The 23,310-nt window shown below is 55.6% G+C and overlaps 1 protein-coding gene across 3 annotated transcripts; it reads right to left on the bottom strand.

Annotated features, from left to right (window-relative positions):
• Window positions 1–1,654: 1,654 nt before the first annotated feature.
• Window positions 1,655–22,432, bottom strand: PRPSAP2 (phosphoribosyl pyrophosphate synthetase associated protein 2; the record flags this gene model as incomplete). 3 transcript variants are annotated; one of them, XM_080712290.1, is made up of 10 exons in its annotated part: window positions 1,655–1,813; window positions 2,145–2,291; window positions 4,914–4,984; window positions 5,953–6,101; window positions 12,728–12,783; window positions 13,814–13,929; window positions 17,497–17,669; window positions 18,472–18,538; window positions 21,272–21,324; window positions 22,287–22,432. In XM_080712290.1, the coding sequence occupies 10 exons, from the start codon at window positions 22,403–22,405 to the stop codon at window positions 1,655–1,657; spliced, it is 1,110 nt and encodes a 369-aa protein (XP_080568416.1). The 3 variants fall into 3 exon arrangements, with proteins under 3 accessions (XP_080568416.1, XP_080568415.1, XP_080568414.1); XM_080712289.1 differs by lacking the exon at window positions 2,145–2,291 and having other exon boundaries at window positions 22,287–22,405; XM_080712288.1 differs by lacking the exons at window positions 18,472–18,538; window positions 21,272–21,324 and having other exon boundaries at window positions 22,287–22,405.
• Window positions 22,433–23,310: the final 878 nt, after the last annotated feature.

Raw genomic sequence — 23,310 nt, 5'->3', positions numbered from 1 at the left:
AGGCTGAGACAGAAGGATCACAGGTTCAAGGCCAGCCTCAGCTACTTAGTGAGGCTCTCAACAACCTAGGGAGACCTTGTTTCCAAGTAAGAAATAAAATTGGGCTGGGGTGTTGCTTGGAGGTAGAAAGCCTCTGGGTTCAATCCCCAGTTACACACACACAGGTTCAGAAATGAACGGAACCAGGGCTCTAATCTCATGGACCGCCAACCTGAATGGCTTTCTCGGGGGTGACTTGGCGGGTGGGTTGCGCCTGCCTGGAGGGCAGGGCCGGAGGTGAGGTCCAGGAGCCTGTCCTGGCCTCTTCCTGCAGCTGAGTTGAGCTCAGCTCTCCTCTGCCATGATCTCTGTCTTGGAGCCAGCCAACTCTGAACTGTGCCTCTGAAACCTCAGGCACTTAAACCTTCCTTGGACCGAGTTCTGAGGCTGTGATGAGGGGCAGCGGCTTCTGGGAGCCTACCTGACGTCAGGCGTGCACCACCGCGCCCGGAGTCAACCTGTGCTGCTGACGCTCCGGAGCGCCACCGTCCACGGCACGTCCAGTGATGACACTAAGACCGTGGAAAGCAGAGCCGACTGTTAGAGGACCTCGGACTTGACGCTGTCTGGCCACTCAGTGGAGACAGGAGCCTGGAATTACTAAGCCGGGCTTTCCTGGCCGAGGAAAGCCTGTGATATCAAAGCCTATGGTTTCCCACGGTGGGGAGTGGGTGACAGGCTCAGTGAGCGGTCAGGGCTTGCTGGACAGGGCCTTGGCCCTCAGCCCCTGGCACGGCCCGCCCCGCAGAGCGTCCGCCCCGCCGGTCGCATGGGCCTCATGAACCTCTGCCCTCCGCCCCAGCCAGTGGGCCGGGACACGGGATCCACGCCTCACGTGCCCCGGGAGGGTGCGGCGTCCTTCAGAGCCCCGTGCCAGCTGGTGCCAGGCTCCCCGCAGGCCGTGGGCTGCTCCGGCGTCTTCACATCCCTCCAGAGCTACCGACACGCCTCTGGTCTCTGCGGGCCCTGCCACGAGTTCATCCTAAGGCGACGTGCTTGCCGCTGTCCTGACGCCGCCGAGGCCTCTGTGCCTCCTGGAAACGGCACCAGAGGAAACGCGTCATCCGCAGCACGGGTATTCAGCTTTCGTTTTATTTTAGTTATAAAACAATTGCCTAAACACAAAGTTTTAAAAAACACACAAAACACAAGTTTTTATTCCTTCTTTTGTTCCAGAAAATAAATATAAACACGTATTCCATATGCTTACCTATAAAAAGCATTCCTAAAAACATCATTTATTTGATTCAACGCTATAATCCTTTTGGCTTTTCGATTACAGGTGTCAGAGGAGATCATTTAATTTTATTAATTTTTCTGGGACACTCAGCCCAAGCAACTTTGGGAAAGGCTATTTGTGAGCTCAAAAATCTTATTCCGAGTGTTATTTTGTAAATAGTTACTACAAACGATCAGGTCTAAAGTCTTTTATCTAAGTGGAGAATAAATTTTTTCTTTATAAAAGTTGCTCCCCAAACTCAGATGCCCAAACCGACACAGAAGCTTGGTCGGTCTCCGCGGGACTGGGGGGGGGGTGGGCACGTCCGGCGGGCGTCAGTCCCCGTGGCGCCGCGCTTCCAGTTCGGCCCTGGGGTGAGGTTTCAGGAGACCGCCGCTAGTCGTCGAGGCCTATGTTCCTGAACAGGTAGGACATGGACTCCCCGTGGTGGATGCGCCGGATGGCTTCCGAGAGGATCATGCTGATGTCCACGGTCTTGATCTTGGGGCACTGCAGCTTCTGGACCTCGTGAGGGATTGTGTTGGTGACCACCACCTGAGTCGGGACCGAGGGCATGAGCAGCCGGGCACGCGCGAGCCCCGGGTTCCACCCCCAGCACCCCAGGGAAAAAGAAACCAGGTGTGGCGGCGCACGCCTGCAAACCCAGTACTCAGCAGGCTGAGACAGGAGGGCCGCAGGTCCAAGGCTGGCTCTGGCAACTTAGTGAGACCATCTCAGCCTCCCAAGAACTGAAGTACAGGCGTGTGCCACCGTGCCTGGCTACCCCACATGTTTTGAGCCCACTCTTAACCATGAACGAGCTGGCTTCCATGCCCAACCTCCGTAACTGAGGTCCCGGGAGACCCAGCACCCACGCCCACGGCACCTCATCAATGGCGGACTCCTCTATCAGCCGGGGGGCGTCGGAGGACAGCAGGCCGTGCGTCGCCATCACGAAGATCTTGTAGGCACCTCTTTCCTTCAGGGTCTCAGCCGCGGCGAGGAAGGTGTCCACGTCATCGATGATGTCGTCCTGCCGAGCAGCAGGGAGCGGCAGGCCATGAGCACGAGGGCGCCCCCTGCTCCCACCACACTGCGGCTCTCACGTTAAGGTGCTCCCGACCCTGGCAACGGAACTGGGCCTCTACTTCTCATCTTGCTACTTTTCCCTAAAAAGGTTATTTTAAATACTGGGGAATTCTACCTCTAAGCTACACCTCAAACCTTTTTCTTTTTTTTCTTTGCGGTACTGGGGATGGAACCCAGAGACATTCTACCTCTGAGCCACACCCCAGCCCTATTTTTTCTTATTTTTTATTTTTTTATTTATTTATTTTTTTTTGTGGTACTGGGGGTGGAACCCAGAGGCTTTCTACCTCCGAGCTATACTCCCAGACCTTTTTTATATTTTATTTGGAGACAGGGTCTCACTAGGTTGCTGAATGAAAGCCTCACTAAGTAGCTGAGGCTGACTTCGAACCTGTGCGATCCTCCTGTCTCAGCCTCCCAAGCGCGGGGATGACAAGCGTGCGCCGCCACGCCCGGCTTTTCTTCTTTATTTTTGAAACAGGCTTTGGCTGAGTTGCAAAGGGCCTAAGTAGCTGAGGCTGTCCTCGAACCGCAATCCTGTCTAAGCCTCCCAAATGCTGGGATTACAAGCGTGCGCCACTGCGCACATGGGACGTCTGCTTTCCCGTTCATTTCCCACACACATTCCCAGGCTCCAGAGCTCCTGTGTCAAGCACTGTCTAGAGTTCAGTGGACACTCGTGTTTACTTTACGTGCATATACAACTCTTCAGGTGCACACTAATAATACTATGACAAAGAACAGATACGATTATTTTTTTGGACAGCGTGCGGCAAGGCCGTGACCGTGCGGCCCACCAGGCCCAGGCTCAACCCTGGGCCCTGGGCCCTGGGCCCCCACGCGCTGCCCCAGAAAAGAGGCAAAAACATTCAGAGCAGCAGGACTTGGAAGGTGAGAAAGGCCCTTCCCCGCCTGGAGACCAGGCGAGGCCGAGGTCCACTGCGCACCTACACAGAAGGCTGCAGGCGGCGGGCGCCGCAGAGCGGGCAGGAGCCTGTGCTCCCGCGGAAGGCGGAGAGGCCCGGCCTGGGTTTGAGAAGCCCCCACCCCCGTAACGCTCAGGGCGAAGCCTCGGCGCCGGGCCTCCCATCTCCTCAATGGCTGATCTGCCAAAGGCTTAACGATCCACATGGATTCACGGGGTGTCCTTGGGGTGTCCGGCTGGAGGCACGGCTCGCCTGAGCTGTGGCTCTGTGAGCTCACCCGCCACGATGGGCAGCCCTATCTGCCTTGGAGGTGGCCGACTCTGGACGGACCTCTGAAATCCAGGCTGACCGCCTTCCTCCTCTGTCAATGGCCAGGTGTTCCGGTCACAGTGGCAAGAGAGGGCTGAGCAAGGAAGGCCGGGAGTGGACGCTTCCCAGGCTAGCAGGGAGCGCCAGGAGGGAGCAAAGCCCAGGGGCACCGGGCATCGGTGCGTGGCGACACCCCCGCCCAGGCAGACCAGGACCAGCGTGCGTTCGCTCCGCTCTGCACAGGGGCTAAAGTGCGCTGCGAGAGCTGGTTTTATGACCAGCGAATGATATAAGTTCTGTGTGCGCACAGCACTAGGAAAGGAGCCTCGGCCTGCGCGCGCTGAGCACGCACTCTGTCGAAGTTACCCCCAATGAGGTTTTATTCTTTCTTTGTGGTACTGGAGATTGAACCCAGGGCTGTTCTACCTCCAAACTGACCCCAGCCCTAGTTTATTCTTTATTTTGAAACAGGGTGTCCCTAAGTTGCAGGGACCTCCTGTGGCCGAGGCTGGCCGTGAACCTGCGACGCTCCGGTCTCAGCCTCCTGAGCGCTGGGATTACGAGCGTGCGCCACCACACCCGTCCCCCGAGGTCTACTTTAAGACAGTAATAACCAACTTTATGCTCTAATCATAAAACAGCTTCCCACATCACTGCCAATAAACAGATGCCTGATATTTGGTTAACTAAGTACCGCTAATTAAGTAAATGAATGACGGCGTTTTCAGCTTTTGGCCAAACGTCCAGCACAAGGCACCGACTTGCAAGAGGCTCAGCGAGAGGCGGGCCAGGACCGCCCGTATCCTGGGTCTTTTTTTGTATGTGTGGTGCTGAGGACTGAACCCAGGGATATTTTGCCTCTGAGCTACATCCCAAGCCCTAATTTATGTTTTATTTGGAAACAGGGTCTCACAAAGTTGCTGAGAGCCTCACTATGTTTCCGAGGCCGTTCTTAACCCGCGATCCTCCTGTCTCAGCCTCAGTAGTAGGGCTACAGGCTCTGCCCGGCTTCCCCAGGCCTTATAGGAATGCGAATAATAAGTCAAGAGAGTAACAGCAGCACACACTAAACTAACAGGAGGAGCCGGGCGCGGGGGCGCACGCTCGTCATCCCAGCATTCGGGAGGCTGAGACCGGAGGATCGCGGTTCGCGGACAGCCTCAGCTACTTAGGGAGGCCTTCTGCCACTCAGTGAGGCCCTGCTTCAAAGTAAAGAATAAAAATTGGGCTGGGGGTGTCACTCAGAGGTAGAATGCCCCTGGGTTCCATTCCCAGTACTGTAAAATAAAGAAATAAATCAATTAGATTAAATTAACAGGAGGTCTACCTACCACGATGATGGCGATCCTTCCTCCAACATCTCCAACAACTGTGATCGGGGGCTTTTCTTTAGGAATCAGCACTGGTCGGGGCAAAGCACACATACCAAAGCTTCTATATTAAAAGGTAACACAGAGCCTTTAAGAAGGTAATGTCTAAGCCAGGCGTGGTGGCACACGCTTGTCATCCCAGCATTCGGGAGGCTGAGACCAGAGGACCGGAGGTTCGAGGACAGCCTCAGCTACTTAGTGAGGCTCTCTGCGACTTAGTGAGACCCTGTCTCAAAATAAAGAATAAAAAATAGTAGCCAGGCGTGGTGGTGCGCGCTTGTAATCCCCACGCTTGGGAGGCGGAGATAGGAGGAACGCGCAGGTTCGAATCCAGCCATGTTGGCTTAAGAGACCCTGTTTCCAAATTAAAAAATATATAAAATAGGTCTGGGAGTGTGTAGCCCAAAGGTAGAAGGGTTTCCAGGAACCCCTGTACCACCAAAAAAAAAATAATAATAATAAATAAAAAATAAATAAAAAATAGGGCAGGGGGTGCCTTGGAGATTCAATGCCCCTGGGCTCCATCCCCAGACCCAAAAAAAAAAAAAAAAGAAGTTAACTTCTCCTGACTAAGAACCTCCCAACAAGCCGAGCGAAGAAGGGAACTTCCCCAATTTGGCAGATGGCAGCCGTGACCCTCAGCTGGCCTGTGAGACCCAGGGCAGGCCTGGGCTGGCCTGGGGGCGAGGTGAGGACAGGTATGGCCTCCGCTGCTCAGCACTGCGCGCCCTGCGCTGACCAGGGCAACGAGAAGAGAAAGAAAGAAAAAAAGGAGAAGCGTCAGGTCAGAAAGGAGGGAGCAAAACTATCAGCAGACAACGGGACCCGGCACACGGAAGCCAGGGGGCCGCCGCACCGCCAAGGCGCAGGCCGGGGCCACTGGGCGGACGAGCGGCTTCCTGCAGCGCCCGCCTGCGCTCCGGCAATGCGAGCGCCCTGTGCTGCAGTGACGGGAAAAGGACGCGCGCGCGTGCGCAGAGCGAGCAGGTGGCACGCTTACTGGGGATCTCCAGGCTGGGGTGGATGGCGGCCACGCTCCTGACCATGGGCGGGGAGTGCCGGCCGTCCACCAGGTCCGACTCGGCGTCCTGCGCTTCTCCGTGGATGACGGCGATGCCCAGGCGCAGGCGCTCCGCGAAAGACTGTGCCCTGCGGGAAAGCATTGGACACGAGTCACGCTGCACCTGCTGTCTGGGGGGAGGACATTTAAGAGGACACAGAAAAATACAGTTTTCAGAGGCATTAATGACGGGACACACGAGCCTCCGCATTCCAGAGCCCGAGACCACAGGTGGAGAGCCCCGGGAGGCGGCGCCCGCAGAGGCGCCTGTCGCCCGGCGAGCAGCTCTCGGCCGCAGCTCTTTTCCTGCGAGTGGTAATGCTGCCTGGCCGCCATGAGCGTCAATCCCGCTAGACGAAGGGGCTGAGTACTGGCCCGAGTGCTGTGCATTGCCTTTGTGAAGTTAAGATGGAGATAAGCCAGTGCGCCCGCAGTGCGCACGTGTGCCAGGCGCAGGGAGCAGGCGCTGCATGCACCCGCCGCCTTCCGTATTCAGTGTCCCTGGCCCCGGGCGGCCGCCGGCCTGCCATCGCCACCCTCTAGTGTGTTGTGGACTCACTGAGGCCAGACCCTAGAACACGCACTCCTTTTCGGTCTCCCCTCACTCAACTAGTTTCAGAGATTCATCCCCGTCCCACCATCTACCGACAGCCTCCGCCTGACCGCTGAGGGACATTCCACTGCACGAATGGGTCACAGTTTACCATTTACTTTTCGGTGGACTCTTGGGTTTCTGGTTTTTTTTTGTTTTCTGCCGGTTTGAGGACAGCCTCAGCAAATAATGAGACTCTCAACCTACAAAGCCTGTTTCAAAATAAAAATAAAATAGAGCCGGGGTGTAGCTTGCAGGGAGCATGCTCCTGGGTTTAATCCCCAGTGGAGGAGGAAGAGGAGTGGAGAGGAAGAGGCCACTTTTAAAGTTCTCAAGGAAAAAAAAACTCAAAGACATGACAGTCTCTGGAGAGCCCAGCCTCCTTCACAGTCCAGAGCGGCTCTGTAAGTGGGCGCGGCGGCGCACACCCACCTTCCCAGGACTTGGGGAGGCCGAGACACAACATCACAGGTTCGAGGGCGGTCTTGGCGATTTAATGTGATTCTCAACAACTCAGCAAGACCCTGTTTCAAAATAAAAAATAAAAGCAGGGCGTGGTGGCGCACGCTTGTAATCCCAGCACCTGGGAGGCTGAGACAGGAGGATCGCAGGTTCAAGGCCAGCCTCAGCTACTTAATGAGGCCCTCAGCCACGTAGTGAGACTCTGTTGCAAAAATTTAAAAATTGCCGGGTGTGGTAGCACACACTTGTCATCCCAGCATTCTGGAGGTGGAGATCTGAGGATCGCGGTTCGGGGCCAGCCTCGGCTACTTAGGGAGGCCCTTTGCAACTCAGTCAGACCCTGTTTCAAAATGAAAAAAAGACTAAAAAATAGGACTGGTGATGTAGTTCAGAGGTAGAATACCCCTGGGTTATATCCCTGGTACTGAAAAATAAATAAATAAATTAAATTAAATAAAAAATAAGGCTGGGGGTGTAGCTCAGAGGTAAAATGCACTTGGGTTTGATCCCTAATACTGCAAAAAAAAAAAAAGACTTTTTTTTTTTGCTATTTTTCAGCATAATAATGATTTACATTGTGTTTACATCATGTTAGATATTTTATCTATTTTTTTGGTGATACTGGGGGTGGAACCCAGGAGCTTTTCTACCTCCAGTCTATACTCCCAGCCCTATTTTATATTTTATTTGGAAACAGGGTCTCACTAAGTTGCTGGGAGCGTCACTCAGTAGCTGAGGCTGGCTTCGAACCTGCGCGATCCTCCTGTCTCCGCCTCCCAGGTGCGGGGATGACAAGCGTGCCCACCGTGCCCGGCTTGATGTTTGATGTCTAATGTCAAATTCTATCAGTAGAGAGCCGGGCGTGGTGGCGCACGCTTGTCATCCCCGCGCTTGGGAGGCGGAGACAGGAGTATCGCGCAGGTTTGAAGCCAGCCGCGCTGGCTTAAGAGACCCTGTTTCCAAAAGTAAAATAGCTCTGGGAGTGTAGCCTGGAGGTAGAAGGGCTTCCAGGAACCTCAGTACCATCCCCCAAAAAAAATCAATAGAGAGGTATTTCATCTGTGGTCTTTTTGGGAGTACTGGGGGTTCAACTCAGTGGGGCAAGCCTGTGATCCTCCTGTCTCGGGCTCTCACGCACTAGTGATAGGGAGTGTGTTGGGTCCAGGCCCACCCCTGGAGTGCTTCCGCCCCCAGAGCAGGGCTCACCACGTCCCAGGCCGAGGGAGTCAGGGTGGCTGTGGAGTTGGGAGGGGGTGGGCCGAGAGGAAGAAGCTGGCCTGCAACGGGGGTCCTTCAATGTGCAAAAGCAGGATTCAAAATGGACCAATCAAGTCCCAGACAAAGGACCAATCGTGCCCCGGATCCAAAACTCAGGTTCCCCGGATGGGCCAGTGAGATGAGCTGCCAGTCTATGTAAGCTAGCCGGAGAGGCCCTGCTGGGCAGGCGGGGCCAGTGAGAGCAGCAGGCGGAGGCTGCTCTTCAGGAGAGGTGGCGCCTGCGTGGCGTGGCCGCCTCCCCGCGCAGGGAGCGGGCCGCCTCTCGTGTTTCCTCCTATTAAACGCTGCACTGATTCTGTGGCTATAAAACACAAGAACCAAGGTGAGCTGCGGACCGAGAGCCCTCGCCCGCGCAGCCCGCCCGCAGCGGCGCCTATCTACGTGGGGCCGTGACCTGGTTCTTCCTTGTCTTCGCCCCTCAAAGGGCCTGGGAGGCGGGCGCCTGGCCCGGCCTGGCCCAGAGGGCGCAGGGGGCTCCGAGGCCGCTGCGCCCGCCGTGGCCCATCAGGGCGCTTCGCGTGCGCTTTGGGCCTCTGCCCGGGCCTTGAGCCCTCAGACCCTGGCGCCAGCCGGCCAGCAAGGCTGCAAGGGCGGCTGCTGACCTCAGGGCTGCTGACCGGTCTTGAGGAGTCTTCCTCCAAGGAAACCGCATCTAACTCCCCCAGCTCCTCCTCTGCTCCTGCTGCCGTGGACGCACCAACAGCGATGGAGGCCTGGAGGCCCAGGGGCACGCAGCGGTTCCCACTCCGCTCGCGGCCGCGGTGCGGGCAGGGAGCGCGAGGGCTCCAGGGCACCGGAGCCCCTGCTGCCCCAGGAAGGGCAGAGGGCAGGTGGCGGTGGGCCAGGCACGGTGTGCAAGCCGACCAGCCGCCACGTGCCGCAGGCGGGGCTGCCAAGAGACGGGAGCTACCGCGCTCGCTCAGCGCGCCTACCCCGGGCCCCCCTCCCACAGGCGCCGTCTTAATGAACGGACTGTCTCCCCAGGGCCGGGGGACGCCGTTTCAGTTTGTGGCACGTAGACGCCGGCATGGCCAGCCACGCGGCGCCACCTGGAGGCCACGGTCCACAACCTCAGCAGCCACTCCAGTGGCCACGGGAGTGAACCCTGTGTGTTGTTTTCCTCTCGGCGGGAAAAGGCGGCTTCAGAAGCTAATGATACCGGCCTGGGGTTTCAGTTCTCAGGGAAATCTACAAATGACTTTTAAACACTGGGTGAATGCTCGAAAGTGCTCTTGGATCCTTAAGGTCTACAGTAACTTACTAGAGCCTGTTAAAAGTGCTTCTGGGCTGCTGGGAAACTGGAATGTGCCGTCTTTGGGTTAGGTTCCCGGAGACTGTAATTGTATGCAATGCTCTGATGAGGTGGACAAGACCTTGGCTGTCTTTAGTGATAAAAAGAACCGTCTAAGCTCAAGTGCTTCTAGGATTGTTCTGAGTGCACGCTTAAGGAAGGTCAAGGAACCAGTACATGAGATGTGCCTAATACGAGGGCGCTTCTGGAAAGAATGTTTAAAAAAGAGGACACCACGTGGGGAATAAAGAGAATATTTGGGGGAAAAAGACAGTTTTATCCAAAAGATTATCCCAAATGAGAAAGGAAAGATTAGGGCAAAATCCAAAGATTGAAGCCAGCCTTAGAGGGTCTGAGTAAGTCACAAAAGGTTTGTGGAAGATAAAGTTCATGAAAAGACTTTTGTGTGAGAGGAAATTTGGTTATAGAGAAAATTACTCGGGTAAGGACTCTCACCTCCAGGTCTCCCCAGGGACAGGATCCCGGAAGGAGCCCAATCACACTGCACCTTCCTTTCCACTTCCTCTGGGGACACAGGACCACCTCCCCTCCTCCTTCCCTTTCGCGATCCAGACTCAGCCCTCCTCCATCTCTGGACAGGGCACGCACACGCTCGGGGCCCTGCTTCCTGTCAACATTCTAGGGTCCATCAGTATGGGAGTGCATCCCTCTCATCTAAGACCCCACCAAAGCCTTTCCACGTTGGCGGATAAATGTGAAGTAGTCAGAAGCAAGCCGGGCGCGGTGGGCACGCCTGTAATCTCAGTACTTGGGAGGCCGAGACAGGAGGATCTGGGTTCGCGGACAGCCTCAGCTACTTAGTGAGGACCTCTAAAACTTAGCGAGACCCTGTCTCAAAATAAAAAATAAAAAACAGAGCTGGGGGTGTAGTTCAGAGGTAGAATACCCCTGGGTTGAATCCCTGGTACCCCCCCCCACACACACACACACAACAAATAGTCAAAAGCAGGTTTACTTTTTTGATGAACAGTGTTGATTAAAATCACCACTGGGCACACCAACGTCAGGTCTTTCCCACCATCTTCTGCTTTCCTTGTGTAACCAAGAGATTCCAGGGGTTACTGTGAGGTTTCCCGTCCAAAGTGTATGTCAAGGTGCCTGTCCTGCTCTGGAGCGGGCCCTGGGATGCTCACCCAAGGGCAGGGCCCTGTCACTTGTTTTCCTTTTAGATGGTCACTTCCACAGCTCCCAGCGCCCTAACCAGCACACTGCCTGACACTAGCAGGCGTCACCCAAATGTGCGGCCACTGGAGATAAAACGGGTCGAACCCTCACTCATATCCATCACAGAGACCCGAGCTGTCTCCCTCCACAGAAACAACAGCCTCCTAAGCCCCAGTCCCAGAAGGGCTCGTCCCACCACCAGGAGTCTCTAACCCAGCCCTCCTTGTGACACGGCCGTCCTTGGTGGAAGAAACCCAATGGATCTTGGAGGTCATTAACGAGGCGGCCGTGCCGCGCGCTCCTGTGCCTCCAAATCCCTACGCGTCGCTAGCGCGGCTCCCCACCAGCACGGGCTTTCCGTCCTCAAGCCCTGGCACCTCCAGGCTCACTGGTGCGTCCTGGCTTACTTGCTTCTAAGGATCCCTGGGGACAAAATGGTCAAGGTGCGAGCACTGCCTCGGGGACCCGGGACAGCCCCACCTTTGGGCGAGCTCTGACTCCTGACTTGAACCACCCCAGTGCTTCCGGAACCGCCGGCCTCCAGCATGGACACGATCCCCCGGTTTGTTCTCCCACCGAGGAGGAGCCTCCACCCCGTCCCGGCGCCGAGGCCACGGCGGCTGTGCTGGCTGCGCGTGTGTTGAGAACAACACTGACTACCGGGACACTCCTGATTAATATTGCCCTGTTGGTTTTCAACTTCCTGAGGGAGGGGGCAGTGGGAACTTCCCAGCAAACTGTGTTTGAGTTTTTGCGACGGCATCCAGGCCTGTTCACCTGGACGTAACACCAACCCTTGGCTGGAAGGTAACCCCATAAACAAGGCAAAGAGGGACACGACCCTCAAGGCTGACCATTGTGTACAACAGGGAGGCTGCTGCAAACTGGGGCTGCCGGCACAGCCGTCCCTGTCATCGTTAGAAGAACGACGGAGGCCTCTCCCAGCGGCGCGTGTAGGGAGTACCAGCCAAGCCCCAGCGGCGCCGGGTACCAGGTACCGTGTCAGGCTGAGATTAGGGAGCCCGTGTGCACTACGCCCCCGGCCAAAAAGGCCTGAGGCCTTCTACATCAGGAGCGCGCCCGCGAGGGAGCCCGCCAAGCCGCAGAGTCGGGACTCGAGAGGGGCAACGAGGACCCAGGCTGCTCGAACAGACCACCTGGATGAGCTCCCGGCGGGGGCGGCTCTCGGGGACCACGGCTGCCCTGCTGCAGGCAGAGGCCAGGCCGGCGTGGCGCCGCAGGGGCGGCTCCTGAACAGCCCCTCCCCGGCCCCTGCTACACGCCGCTCGTCCATCACGTCTTGGGAGCCCAGAGCTTTCGGTCGTGAGGACGGCGCGGCCCAGCCCAGCTTTAGCGGCTCCATCTCACGGGGACCACAGGCTCGTGCCCCCGCCTGCCTCGTGGCTCACGATCCGGTGAGCTGCGGTACCCAATTGGAAAATGATTGTAAAAGGACTTTTTAAGGAAAACGGGCTGTATTCCTAAATATGACTCCATTCTTTTCCTCTGCAAAGGACTGGCTTCGCTGGCACATGAACTCTCATCCTGAACCCACCTCAAGGACCGCGTCACCAACTTACCCAGCACTCCAAGCTGCTCTGCGCTGGGGCTGCCCCTGTGAACAGCTGGGCACTTGGGTTTCATAAAACGTCCCCTTTTAACCCTACAAAAAGTAGCCTCTCAACTGGATACAATTCTGTTAATAAATTACTGATTTCCTGTAACGAGAGGCAGTAAACAGCCAGAGTACACTAGCAGGTATGACTGGCCTCTCAGCTGGGACTGAAAAGGAGGGGGCTGAAAACACACGCTCAGCCAGTGGGGTGCGCAGGACTGCCCCCGCAGGACTGCCCGGGTCGGTTTGGGGAAGAGGAAGGACACGCACAGGAGGACGAGGTCGCGCCTACCTCTTGGCTGAGGCCGGGGACTTGGCCACGATGACTGCGTTCCTGTAATCCGGGATCTGCGGCACACAAGAGTCAGGGATTACCAGCACGTCTCTAAGGGCCGGGCGCGGGGCGCACGCGTGTCATCCCAGCATCCGGGAGGCTGAGACCCGAGAATCGCGGTTCACAGACAGCCTCAGCTACTTAGCGAGGCCCTCTGCAACTCAGTGAGACCCTGTTTCAAACTAAAGAATAAAAAATAGGGCAGGGGGTGTAGCCAAGAGGTAGAACGCCCCTGGGTTTTATCTCCAGTACCGCAAAAAAAAAAAAAAAAAAAGGCGCCTCAGATACTCCTCTGCCTCCTCCAACCAGCCAAGGAAATCATCAGCACAGCACACAAAGACTCTGATAAGACGTCTGTGGTCTCTCCAGAGGTAAAAACAGGAACCACACACGTAAAGAAAGAACAAACTGTCATGAAAAAAACCCTGAGAAGAAATGTAGAGGAAGAAGCGTATGGTCTAGACAGGACGCTACCGAGGGCGCAGCTGAACACGCCCGAGGGATGGTCAAGGAACTTTCCAGAACGCAACACAGAACCAAGCAGCCCGAAGGCCGCGGCCGGGGCGGTGGGCCGTGACCTCAGGAACTCAGAAGGTGGAGGCAGGAGGACTGTTGAGCCTTGGAGTTTGAGAACAGCCGGGGCAACACAGCGAGACAAGGAAAAGAAAAAAAAACAAAAGAAACTCAAAAGAAGGCAGATATTTCTATGTGTGGCCATGGGGAACTGAAGCCAGGAGCGTGTCCTTCCGAGCTATGCCCCCAGCCATGTATTTTATATTGAAACAGGGTCTCACTGGATGGCCGAGAATCTCAGTATGTTGCTGAGGCTGTCTTCGAACCTGCGACCCTCCTGACTGAGCCTCCCAAATACTGGGATTACGGGCGTCCAACGCGGTGCCCGGCTAGATTAAGAAATTTAAAATACACAGAACTGCGTTTAAAAAGTACAATAATACATCAAATTTTAATCCGTTAGGGACAGTGCCAAGAAACAGAAGTATACTTTCACCAGAGTATAAAATTAAAAAGTTTGCGCTAGCTTACCTCTTCCTGAATGTACTGTAACAGAAAAGGAGACGCGCGGAGGTTGTCCACAGGAATGTTGAAGAAGCCCTGGATCTCCTTCTGGTGTAAGTCCATGGTGATGAGGTGAGTCAGGCCTGGGGAACGGAGCAGGCGCACCACGGAAACAGCTTAAAACAAACTCTACAGAGAAAATGCTATGCCTAATGAAGTACCATCAAAAACCCCAACACACACAAAAACCAACACTTTAATGGTTTATGTTTAGTTCTATGAAGATACAGGATATTGATAGATTATATATATATATATATATATATTTTTTTTTTTTTTTGCGGGTCTAGGGATGAAGCCCAGGGGCATTCGACCTCCAAGCTACACCCCCTGCCTTATTTTTTTATTCTTTATTTTGAAACAGGGTCTCACTGAGTTGCAGAGGGCCTCACTAAGTAGCTGAGACTGTCCGCAAACCACGATCCTCTGGTCTCAGCCTCCCAAGTGCTGGGATGACAAGCGTGTGCCACCACGCCCGGCTGATACATGGTATTTTATATTAATGTAAAGTTTAGAAATAGCTGGGCGTGGCGGTGCTTTCTTGTGATCCCCGCGCTTGGGAGGCTGAGACAGGAGGATCGCACAGGTTCGAAGCCAGCCTCAGCTACTTAGTGAGGCTCTCAGCAACTTAGTGAGGCCGTTTCCAAATAAAATATAAAATAGGGCTGGGGGTGTAGCCTAGAGGTAGAAAGCCCCCGGGTTCCACCCCCAGTACCACCCCCACACACACAAAAGTTTAGAAATAAGCCGGGCGTGGCGGCGCACGCTTGTAATCCCAGCATTTGGGAGGCTGAGACAGGAGGATCGCGATGTGCAGACAGCCTCAGCTACTTGGTGAGGCCTAAGTTGCCCTTTGCAACTCAGTGAGGCCCTGTTTCAATTAAAAAAATAGGGCTGAGGGTATGGCTCAGAGGTAGAGTGTCCCTGGGTTCCACCCCAGTACTGCAGAAAGAAAGAAAGAAAGAAAGAAAGAAAGAAAGAAAGAAAGAAAGAAAGAAGGAAAGAAAGAAAGAGAAAAGAGCGAGCCAGTTGAGAAACAGCGGAGATGAAAGCAGCGTTCCGGAACACCTCTCAGGTTTCCGGGGGCAGGCCCACCGCCGTGACGCTTCCTGAGCAGGCATGGCCAAGCTGGGCTGAAGACGTCTGGACTAACTGAGCACACCGCCTGGGAAGTAGAGAAAGCGGGACAGCCCGCCCCACCCTGTCCTTAAGGACACCTGGGACGCCCAGGTGCTGGAACAGCAGTGCCGTTCACAAGAGCAGACAGTGCGCCTGGCCGAGCCGATGGGGGGTGGGGGGCTCCCCCAGGTGACCGTAGGCCGCCTGCCCGCCCGCCTCATGGAGCCCACCACAGCTCCAGTGCTTTCAAGGCCTGTGCTGCTGGGGCCATTTTATTTTGAAACAGGGTCTGCCTTATCGCTGGGGGTCTAAGTTGCTGAGACTGGCCTCAGATCTGTGATCCTCCTGTCTCGGCCTCCAAGTACCGGGATCACAGGTGCACGCCACCACACCCGGCCAGGCGAGGACTTCATTGCTTCCTGTCTGTGATGTGGACCTTCCATAATCCACCCCACACACACACACGTGTCTTTCCACGCACAATGGCACCGTTACGGCCTGGACTCCAGATCCCTCCGGAGCTTGCGTGTGGGCAGTGCGGCCCGGCGTCCATGTGGCGTGACGTGTGGCCTCGGGGACCACCGTCCCGGCCACTCTCCTGCCTCCGCCAGGCATTAAAGCCTCGCCCTGCAGATGGGCGGACCAAGGCTGATCGGAGGCCTCCAGGCCCACAGGATCTGCGCCAAGAAACCTTTCTTCTAAGTTGGGCCCATCAAATACTTACAGTGACCAAAACACACTGATGGAGACAGAGACTGTGGCGTCCCTGACACAAGGGGCATGACTTAGGATTCCCCAACACTAAACAACATGCATGGCTTGAAAAATACCCCCGGCGGTCCTTTCCGGGAGAGGCTGCCTGCGAAGGGCGCAGCACGCTCACGACCACCCTACCCTCTCTTCACACAGCCTAACGCGACTGTACACTGCCATTTCAATTAACTTTTGAACAGAATTTAGGAAACGATGAAAATAAAAGTCGTTCTCGCCATCTTTGCGTTCTCTGCAGTGTTCTCCTTACACGCGCCCTGACCGCGGGTTTGCTTTTTATGATTTCAGTTACCTATGGCCCCAAAATTATTACACAGAAAATTCCAGAAATATAAGTTTTATGTACTTTTTCTTTGATGTGATACTAGGAATTGAACCCAGGGGCATTCTAACTCTGAGCTCTGAGCTCCACCCCCCACCCCTATTTTTCATTTAAAAAAAATTTTTTTTTGTGGGTCTGGGGATGGAACCCAGGGGCATTCAACCTCCGAGCTACACCCCCTGCCCTATTTTTATTCTTTATTTTGAAACCGGGTCTCACTAAGTTACAGAGGGCCTCACTAAGTAGCTGAGGCTGTCCGCGAACCACGACCCTCCTGTCTCAGCCTCCCGAATGCTGGGATGACGAGTGTGCGCCGCCACGCCCGGCTTAGACGTTACCTTCTTAAAGGCTCTGTTTTACCTTTTAATATAGAAACTTTGGTATGTGTGTTTTACCCCGACCAGTGCTGATTCCTAAAGAAAAGCCCCCAATCACAGTCGCGCCACCACGCCCGGCTATTTTTTTAAATTTTGAAACAGGGTCTCATTAAGTGGCAGAGGCCCCTACTAGGTAGCTGAGCCTGCCCGCAAACCTTCAATCCTCCTGTCTCAGCCTCCCAAGTACTGGGATCACAAACACGCGCCTCCATGCCCAGCAAAACATAGCTTTTAAATTGCACATTCTGAGCCGGCGTGGCGGCGCACGCTCGTCATCCCAGCATTCGGGAGGCTGAGACCTGAGGATCGCGGTTCTCGGACAGCCTCAGCTACTTAGTGAGACTCTGTTTCAAAGTAAAGAATCAAAAATAGGGCAGGGGGTGTAGCTCAGAGATTGAATTCCTCTGGGTTCCATCCCCAGACCCCCCCCCACAAAAATAATAAATAAATAAATAAATAGAACATTCTTCTGAGCAGCAAGACACCTCAGGATCCTGCTCTGTCCCGCCGGGAGCCGACCGGCCCGCTGGCCAGTGTATCCACGCTGTATACGCTACCCGCCCGTCGCTCGCTCGGCAGCTGGCTCAGCTAGCAGACCTACCGCTGCAGCCCTGCAGTGCTCAGAGGTCAGCATTACTCCTCGCTCCAGACAGCCACTGGGGTCCTGGCGTAAGTCTCTTGTGAGTAAGGACGCACTGCTGTATAATCTAGTTGTATTCAAACTATTCTGTTTGGCATTCTGATTTGGTAGGATAGTGGATAGCACTCTGAAGTCTTTCTTTCCCCTTTGGTCCTGGGGATTTGGGGGGACACTCTGTCTCTGAGCCTCACCCTCAGCCCTTTTTAATTTTCTGTTTCTGAGATCGGGTCTTGCTACTTCGTCGAGGATCTCACTATGCTGCTGAGGCCGGCTTCCGGTCTGCGATTCTCTTACCTCAGCCTCCCTAGTACTGGCATTAGAGCGTGTGCCTCCGGTTGCCTGACGATGCTTCGAAAATTGTAAGGTAGAAATAAAACTCCAAGGCGCCCAGGAACTGCCCAAGGCCCCCAGCCCTCCTTACCAGCTTTGCACATCATGGACGCCAGCAGCTTGGAGACGATGGAGCCTCTCTTCCTCATCTTGCACTGCTTGCTGTACGGGAAGTAGGGCACCACGCCGATGATGCTCTTGGCGCAGGAGGTCTTGCACGCGTACACCATGATCAGGAGCTCCATGACGGTGGTGTTCACGTCCCTGTCGCCCAGACACGGAAGAGCCCCCGAGAGCGTCAGGCGCTTGGCGATAGCGCCCTGTAGGCCTGGGGTGGCGCTCGGCGGCAAAGCCCAGGCTTAGCCTGCTGAGGCCCAGGGCACCATTCCCAGCACCAAAACGACAGCGATAAAGATAAAAGCAGTGCAAGCCGGGCGTGGCGGTGCACGCCAGTACTTGGGAGGCTGAGACAGGAGGATCACACAGGTTTGAAGCCAACGTTAGCTACTTACTGAGGCTCTTTGCAACTCAGTGAGACCCGGTTTCAAAATAAAGAATAAAAAATGGGGCTGGGGTGTAGCTCAGAGGTCAAATGCCTCTAGGTTCCATCCCCAGATACGAAAAAAAAAAAAAAAATTAGGGCTGGGATATAGCTCAGAGGTAGAATGCCCCTGGGTTCCAGCCCCAGTACTGTCAAAAAAAAGTCTCTGCTGCAGCCAGACACCTTCCATCCCAGTCCTTGGGGCACCGAGGCAGGAGGACTGCTTGTCCAGGCAACATAGCGACACCCGATCCATCTGTCTGAGGGCCTGGCACCATTGCTGAGGCTGGTGACCTTCCTGTCTTAGCCTCCCAAGTACTGGGATTAAGGTGTGCGCCACCGTGTCCAACTCCGCGCTGTCTCCTGAAACACACACGCACTCCCAGAGAGGACGCAGAGCGGCCAGCAGCTCGCTCAGAAGCACGAGCAAAGCAAGACCCCCGGCTGAAGGCCGCCCGAAGGCCTCGCCCGCGTCTCTCCTGCCGGACACTCCGCCCACAGCGGCGCTGGAGAGCGTCCACTCACTTGGAGACGGTCTGGATGATGAAAACATCTTTCCCCCTCACGGACTCTTGAATCTGCACTCTTGTTTCTGGGAGGAAAAGGAAAAGAGAGGGGAGGCATACAGTTGAGATTCTCACAAGGAACAAATCGCCTGCACCGCTGGCCCATGTCACGTAACATGGGCACTGGGACCAGCACCAGAGTCCCCGGCTCCATGCGCGACAGCAGATTAACACCCACGCCGCCAGTGACCGTGCTCTCAACGGCACCCGGGACGCCGCTCTGGCTGGAGGCAAGCCACCCGAGGCTTCTCGGCCTCCGCGGCCAGCGCTGCCCCCAGAGCTCAGCACCGCTCAGGGAGGGGCGCGCCCGCCCTCAGCATCCGCGAGCCCCGAGCCCACCGGGCTGCGTGCGTGAGGGCAGAGGGAAACCACGGGGCCCGCCTCGGACACCTCTTCAACTGTCAGCGTCAGGTGAAGAAAACAGAGGGGCTGTGGGGGCCAGGGGAGACTAAAGGGACACAGACACGTGGCCCAAGCGGACAGTCCTGGGCGGGGCGGCGGCTGGGCCGCAGGGCTGGGCCGCCCAGTGGCTAGCGCTCGCCCCGCAGGTGGAGGCCCCGGCTTCCGGCCCTGGCACTGCAAAAAGCCAACAACTGCAAAGGCCCTCTAGAACAACTGGGGAAACCTGAGTCCAGACCCCAGACCCCAGCATACAAAAGAGTCACTGCTGACTTCTTAAACGCAACACCGGGGCCGGACTTTCGTAGAAGAGAGCGCCCGTTCTCAGGAGACCCGTGGTCATGTACCCGGCGGTCAAGCGCTTGGGCATCTGCAGCTCACTTCCAAATGGCTGCACACGTCCACACTCGGGGCCAAGTGTGACCTGCTGATCCGGACACACACACACACACACACGCTCGTCCTTCAACTTTCATGTCTGCTGGGGTATTTTTATTAAATGTGCTGGGCAGGGCGGGCATGTGGCTTGGGGGTGAAGCGCTTGCCTGGCACACTTCCAGACCCGGGTTCCATCCACAGCACTGCTAAACACATAAGATATACAGTTTTAAAAGTTGCGGAAAATGGTGCGCAATTCTACAAAACCACGTGCTGTGATGCCGTGAAATGAGCCCTCGGAGCCGGGCGCGGCAGAGCCCGTCACCCCAGCACTGGGAGGCTGAGACGGAGGACGGTGGTTCACGGGCAGCCTCTGCAACCCAGTGAGGCCCTGTTTCCAAATAAAGAATAAATAAAAAAGGGCCAGGGCGTAGCTCAAAGGTAGAATGCTCCTGGGCTCCACCCCCAGTACCGCAAAAAAAAAAAAGAGAATGAGCCCTAGGCCAGAGGTCAGACAGAATCCCTCCACTGCCGCTTTCAGAATGTGGGGAAAGCGCAATGCCAGCGCCTCCGGCCCCTCCCTGACGCGCTCCTTCCCTCTCTCCATTCGTAAACCCTGTGCTGCCCTCCTTCGCCCTCCGTCTCCCACCCCACCGCCCTGCCCTTCTGAAGCCCCGAGGCGGCGGCTCTGCAGAGACCGCCATGGGGAGAGCCATGAGGCCAGCTCCCGAGGCCGCCCACAGCGAGGGCTTACTGAGAACCCGCCGCCTGCCAGAACCGTGAGGCTGCAGCCCCACTGGTGTACAGCGGAGAGGGGAGCAGCCTGACAAGGATGAGGTCTGTGACTCTCAAGCCCCGTCAGGACATCGGCCCGCTAAGCAATTTCAAATACCCACCATCTCTGAAGAAATTAAAAAGATTAAATAACACATTCTTTACAATTTGGGATGATTATGTGACCATGAAAATCAATTAGCAAGGGTATTTCTTTGTTGTGTGGCAGTGGGAATCGAAACCAAAGGTATTTTACCTCGGAGCTAAACCCCCAGCCAAATTTTATTTCTTATATGGAAACAGGGTCTAAGTTGCAGACAGCCTCGCTAAGTAGCTGAGGCCGGCTTTGAACCTAGGAGCCTCCCGTCTCAGCCTCCCAAGTACTGGGACTACAAGTGTGCGCCACCACCCGGGCTTAGCAAGGGCATTTCTTAATGAGATTTCGTGAAGTCTAAATTAAGGCAGCTTAGGCGGAAATGCAGATTAACCAAGTAGGAGCCTGGGGGCAGAGCCTGGGGCGGAGCCTTCCTCAAAGCCCTGGGCTCCATCCCCAGGACCAGAGAGAGACCCACCATGGGAGCCCGTAGCCCCGGCTCCTCAGAAGGCTGAAGCAGGAGGACTGCGTAAGCTCAGGAGTTCCAGGCCAATGACACCCTGGCTCTCACAAACTAAGAAACAAATGAAACCAGCTAAAACTGCAGCCACGCAGGATTCACTGCCTCAGGAGACGTGAATCCAACCGACAGCTTAGCTGACCCTTCATGCAGTTGACAAGCCAGCTCATGTACTGATGCAGTTTTATTTTAAAAGGTCTAACAGTGGCACTCAAGCCAGGGCTGTAAGAGCACCCTCTTCCGGCGGCCGGGCGCGGTGGCACACACCCGTTATCCCAGTACTTGGGAGGCTGAGACAGGAGAGTTGAGGCTCACAGTAACACAGCAAGACTGTTTCAAGATAAAGAATGAAATAAGGCTGGTGGTGTAGTTCAGAAGCAGAGCGCCCCTGGGTTCGACTGACCGTGTGTGCGTGCACGCGTGTGCGCGCGCCTGTGTGTGTCTCTCTCCCTCTCCCCCCACCCTGCCGGCCTGACCTCCCGCTGAGGGAACTTAGCCCAGGCTGAGCGGCCCCGCCTCCAGGGCGGAGGGAGGCTGAGCCCGCAGCCACATCCCACCAAAGACGAAGTTGTGCCCACGTCCGGGATGGCTCACCTCTGTTAGGTTCCTGGTAAACCTGCACTTTGCCCATCTCCACCCCCAGCCGCCTAGAGAAGAGAAAGGGGAAAAGCTGCGGTCACAGAGCAGACCCGACATCTCCACTACTCGAGGACGAGGACGGCGCACGGACGAAACAGCCACCCGTCAGCACAGCGCGAGTCGGTGTTCAAGGGCCACCGGCCACCGGCCACCATCTGGCTCTCCCTCGCCCGGCACGGCGCCGCCTCCCCCTGTGGCCTGCCGCCCCGCACCTGTGTTCAGGTGGCAACACACTCGCCACCCCGTTTAAAAGGCACCAGGCACCCGAGCTAAGGCCCCACAACCCACCCCCGCCTCCCGACTTGCGCCCGCCCTCCGTCCCGGCGGCCTTGGCCAGGGTGACCCATCTCGTGGGCACTGTGGCCTTGGCCAGGGTGACCCATCTCGTGGGCACTGTGGCCTTGGCCAGGGTGACCCATCTCGTGGGCACTGTGGACTTGGCCAGGGTGACCCATCTCGTAGGCACTGTGACATGCTTCTTGTCTCTCAGAAGGCAGGATGCTGCCTGCCAAACCCAACAGCTAGATCCAGGTCTTCTGACCACAGGGGTTCAGTATTTGTTGAAGAAATATCTAAAATTACCCGTACTATAGGCTATAACTATTGTCATTTACTAGTTACTAGAATAGTTTCACTGTTCATGATATAATAACAACCCTCTTAATAATTATGTACTTATGTAGCACCATATAATACCAACTACCTCTAATAGCTACATATGCAGTGCCAGTAATAGCTACCGACTATCATATCACACGTGGCACCCAGCACCATCCCTGGCACTCAGAACTCAGTCAGCGTCCACTGACTGGTTCCGTGGAGGCTGTGCGCTTATGCGAAGGTCGGCCCTCACCACGCACAGATGACGCATAAGCTCTGCTTTCAAGCTCGACAATCTGCTGATCCGATTACCAAACTTAATTAAAACATCACGATGAGTACAGACTTTTATAGGAGGACCGTAACTCACTCGGCAATTTTCTTTGAAAGCTCCATGCAGGACGAATTGGAATTCGCTGAAAACAACACCAGGCCGCCTTTCGTTATGTTCATCTTGGTTTCTAATTCAGGTGGCGCCACACAAAACATCAAAACCTTCTTGGTTTTCCAATTTTCAGAGCCTAAAAGGATGCATATATATATTAAGAACTGTCATATGACATCAAAGATACCTGGTTTTTAGTAACAAATAACTTCAGCTAAAGAAAATAAGTTTTCACCATAACGGTGCCTTTGATGCTAGGGACGTGTGCGCGTGTGTGTACACCACACATGTACACACGTAAACACATATATGGCAATATACGTATCTGGACAAATAGGAAGATCGCGTGGATTCAAGGGTCCAACTGGTGGAGAGCGTTCCTGCGTGACTCTCACAACCACTGGAGGAGGGCGGGGAACTCACAGGAAAGGCGGAGCTGAGGCGCTCAGCGTGACTGTCCACGGCTTCGACTCAATTACGGACAGCCTCCTCTTGTTCTCTGACAACACAATTCCTCCTGGATCGACACAGAAAAACGGCAGAGCCGTTAGCAAGGATACGGTGAGAATCAACGGCCCACCCACGCCCGGCTTCCCTGCCCCGCCTGCTTCCCACAAACCTCCAGCCTCTGATGCCCATGACGCCTAAAGGACCTTGTCCTCCTCCTCCTCACTGGCACACAGGGTGACGAGATAATGACCTAGGAAAGCGAGGTGACCGCCCGGTGACAGGCAGCAGGACGTGGGTAAAGAGGACCCTGCCCCAGAGGGCACCAGAGCAGGCGCCACCCCGTGTCCTCCGGGCGGGCCTCTCGCGCACGGGTGTCGTCAGCGCGGGGCCACACGACCCAGCAAGCACCCTGGGTTTCCTCCTCGTATTCTGGGAGCGCTCTGGAGCTCGGTGGGGGCTATCAATGGGCTGAAACTGAGCCGGTCCTCTTTATTTTGATTTTTGGTCCTGGGATGGATCCCGGGGCATTCTACCTCTGAGCTATACCCAAGGCCCCCTT

Source organism: Muscardinus avellanarius (genome assembly GCF_963383645.1).
Source record: "Muscardinus avellanarius genome assembly, chromosome: 16".
Classification (NCBI taxonomy): domain Eukaryota; kingdom Metazoa; phylum Chordata; class Mammalia; order Rodentia; family Gliridae; genus Muscardinus; species Muscardinus avellanarius.
Note: the sequence above shows the minus strand (reverse complement) of the source record. Positions and strands in the feature narration are given on the sequence as shown.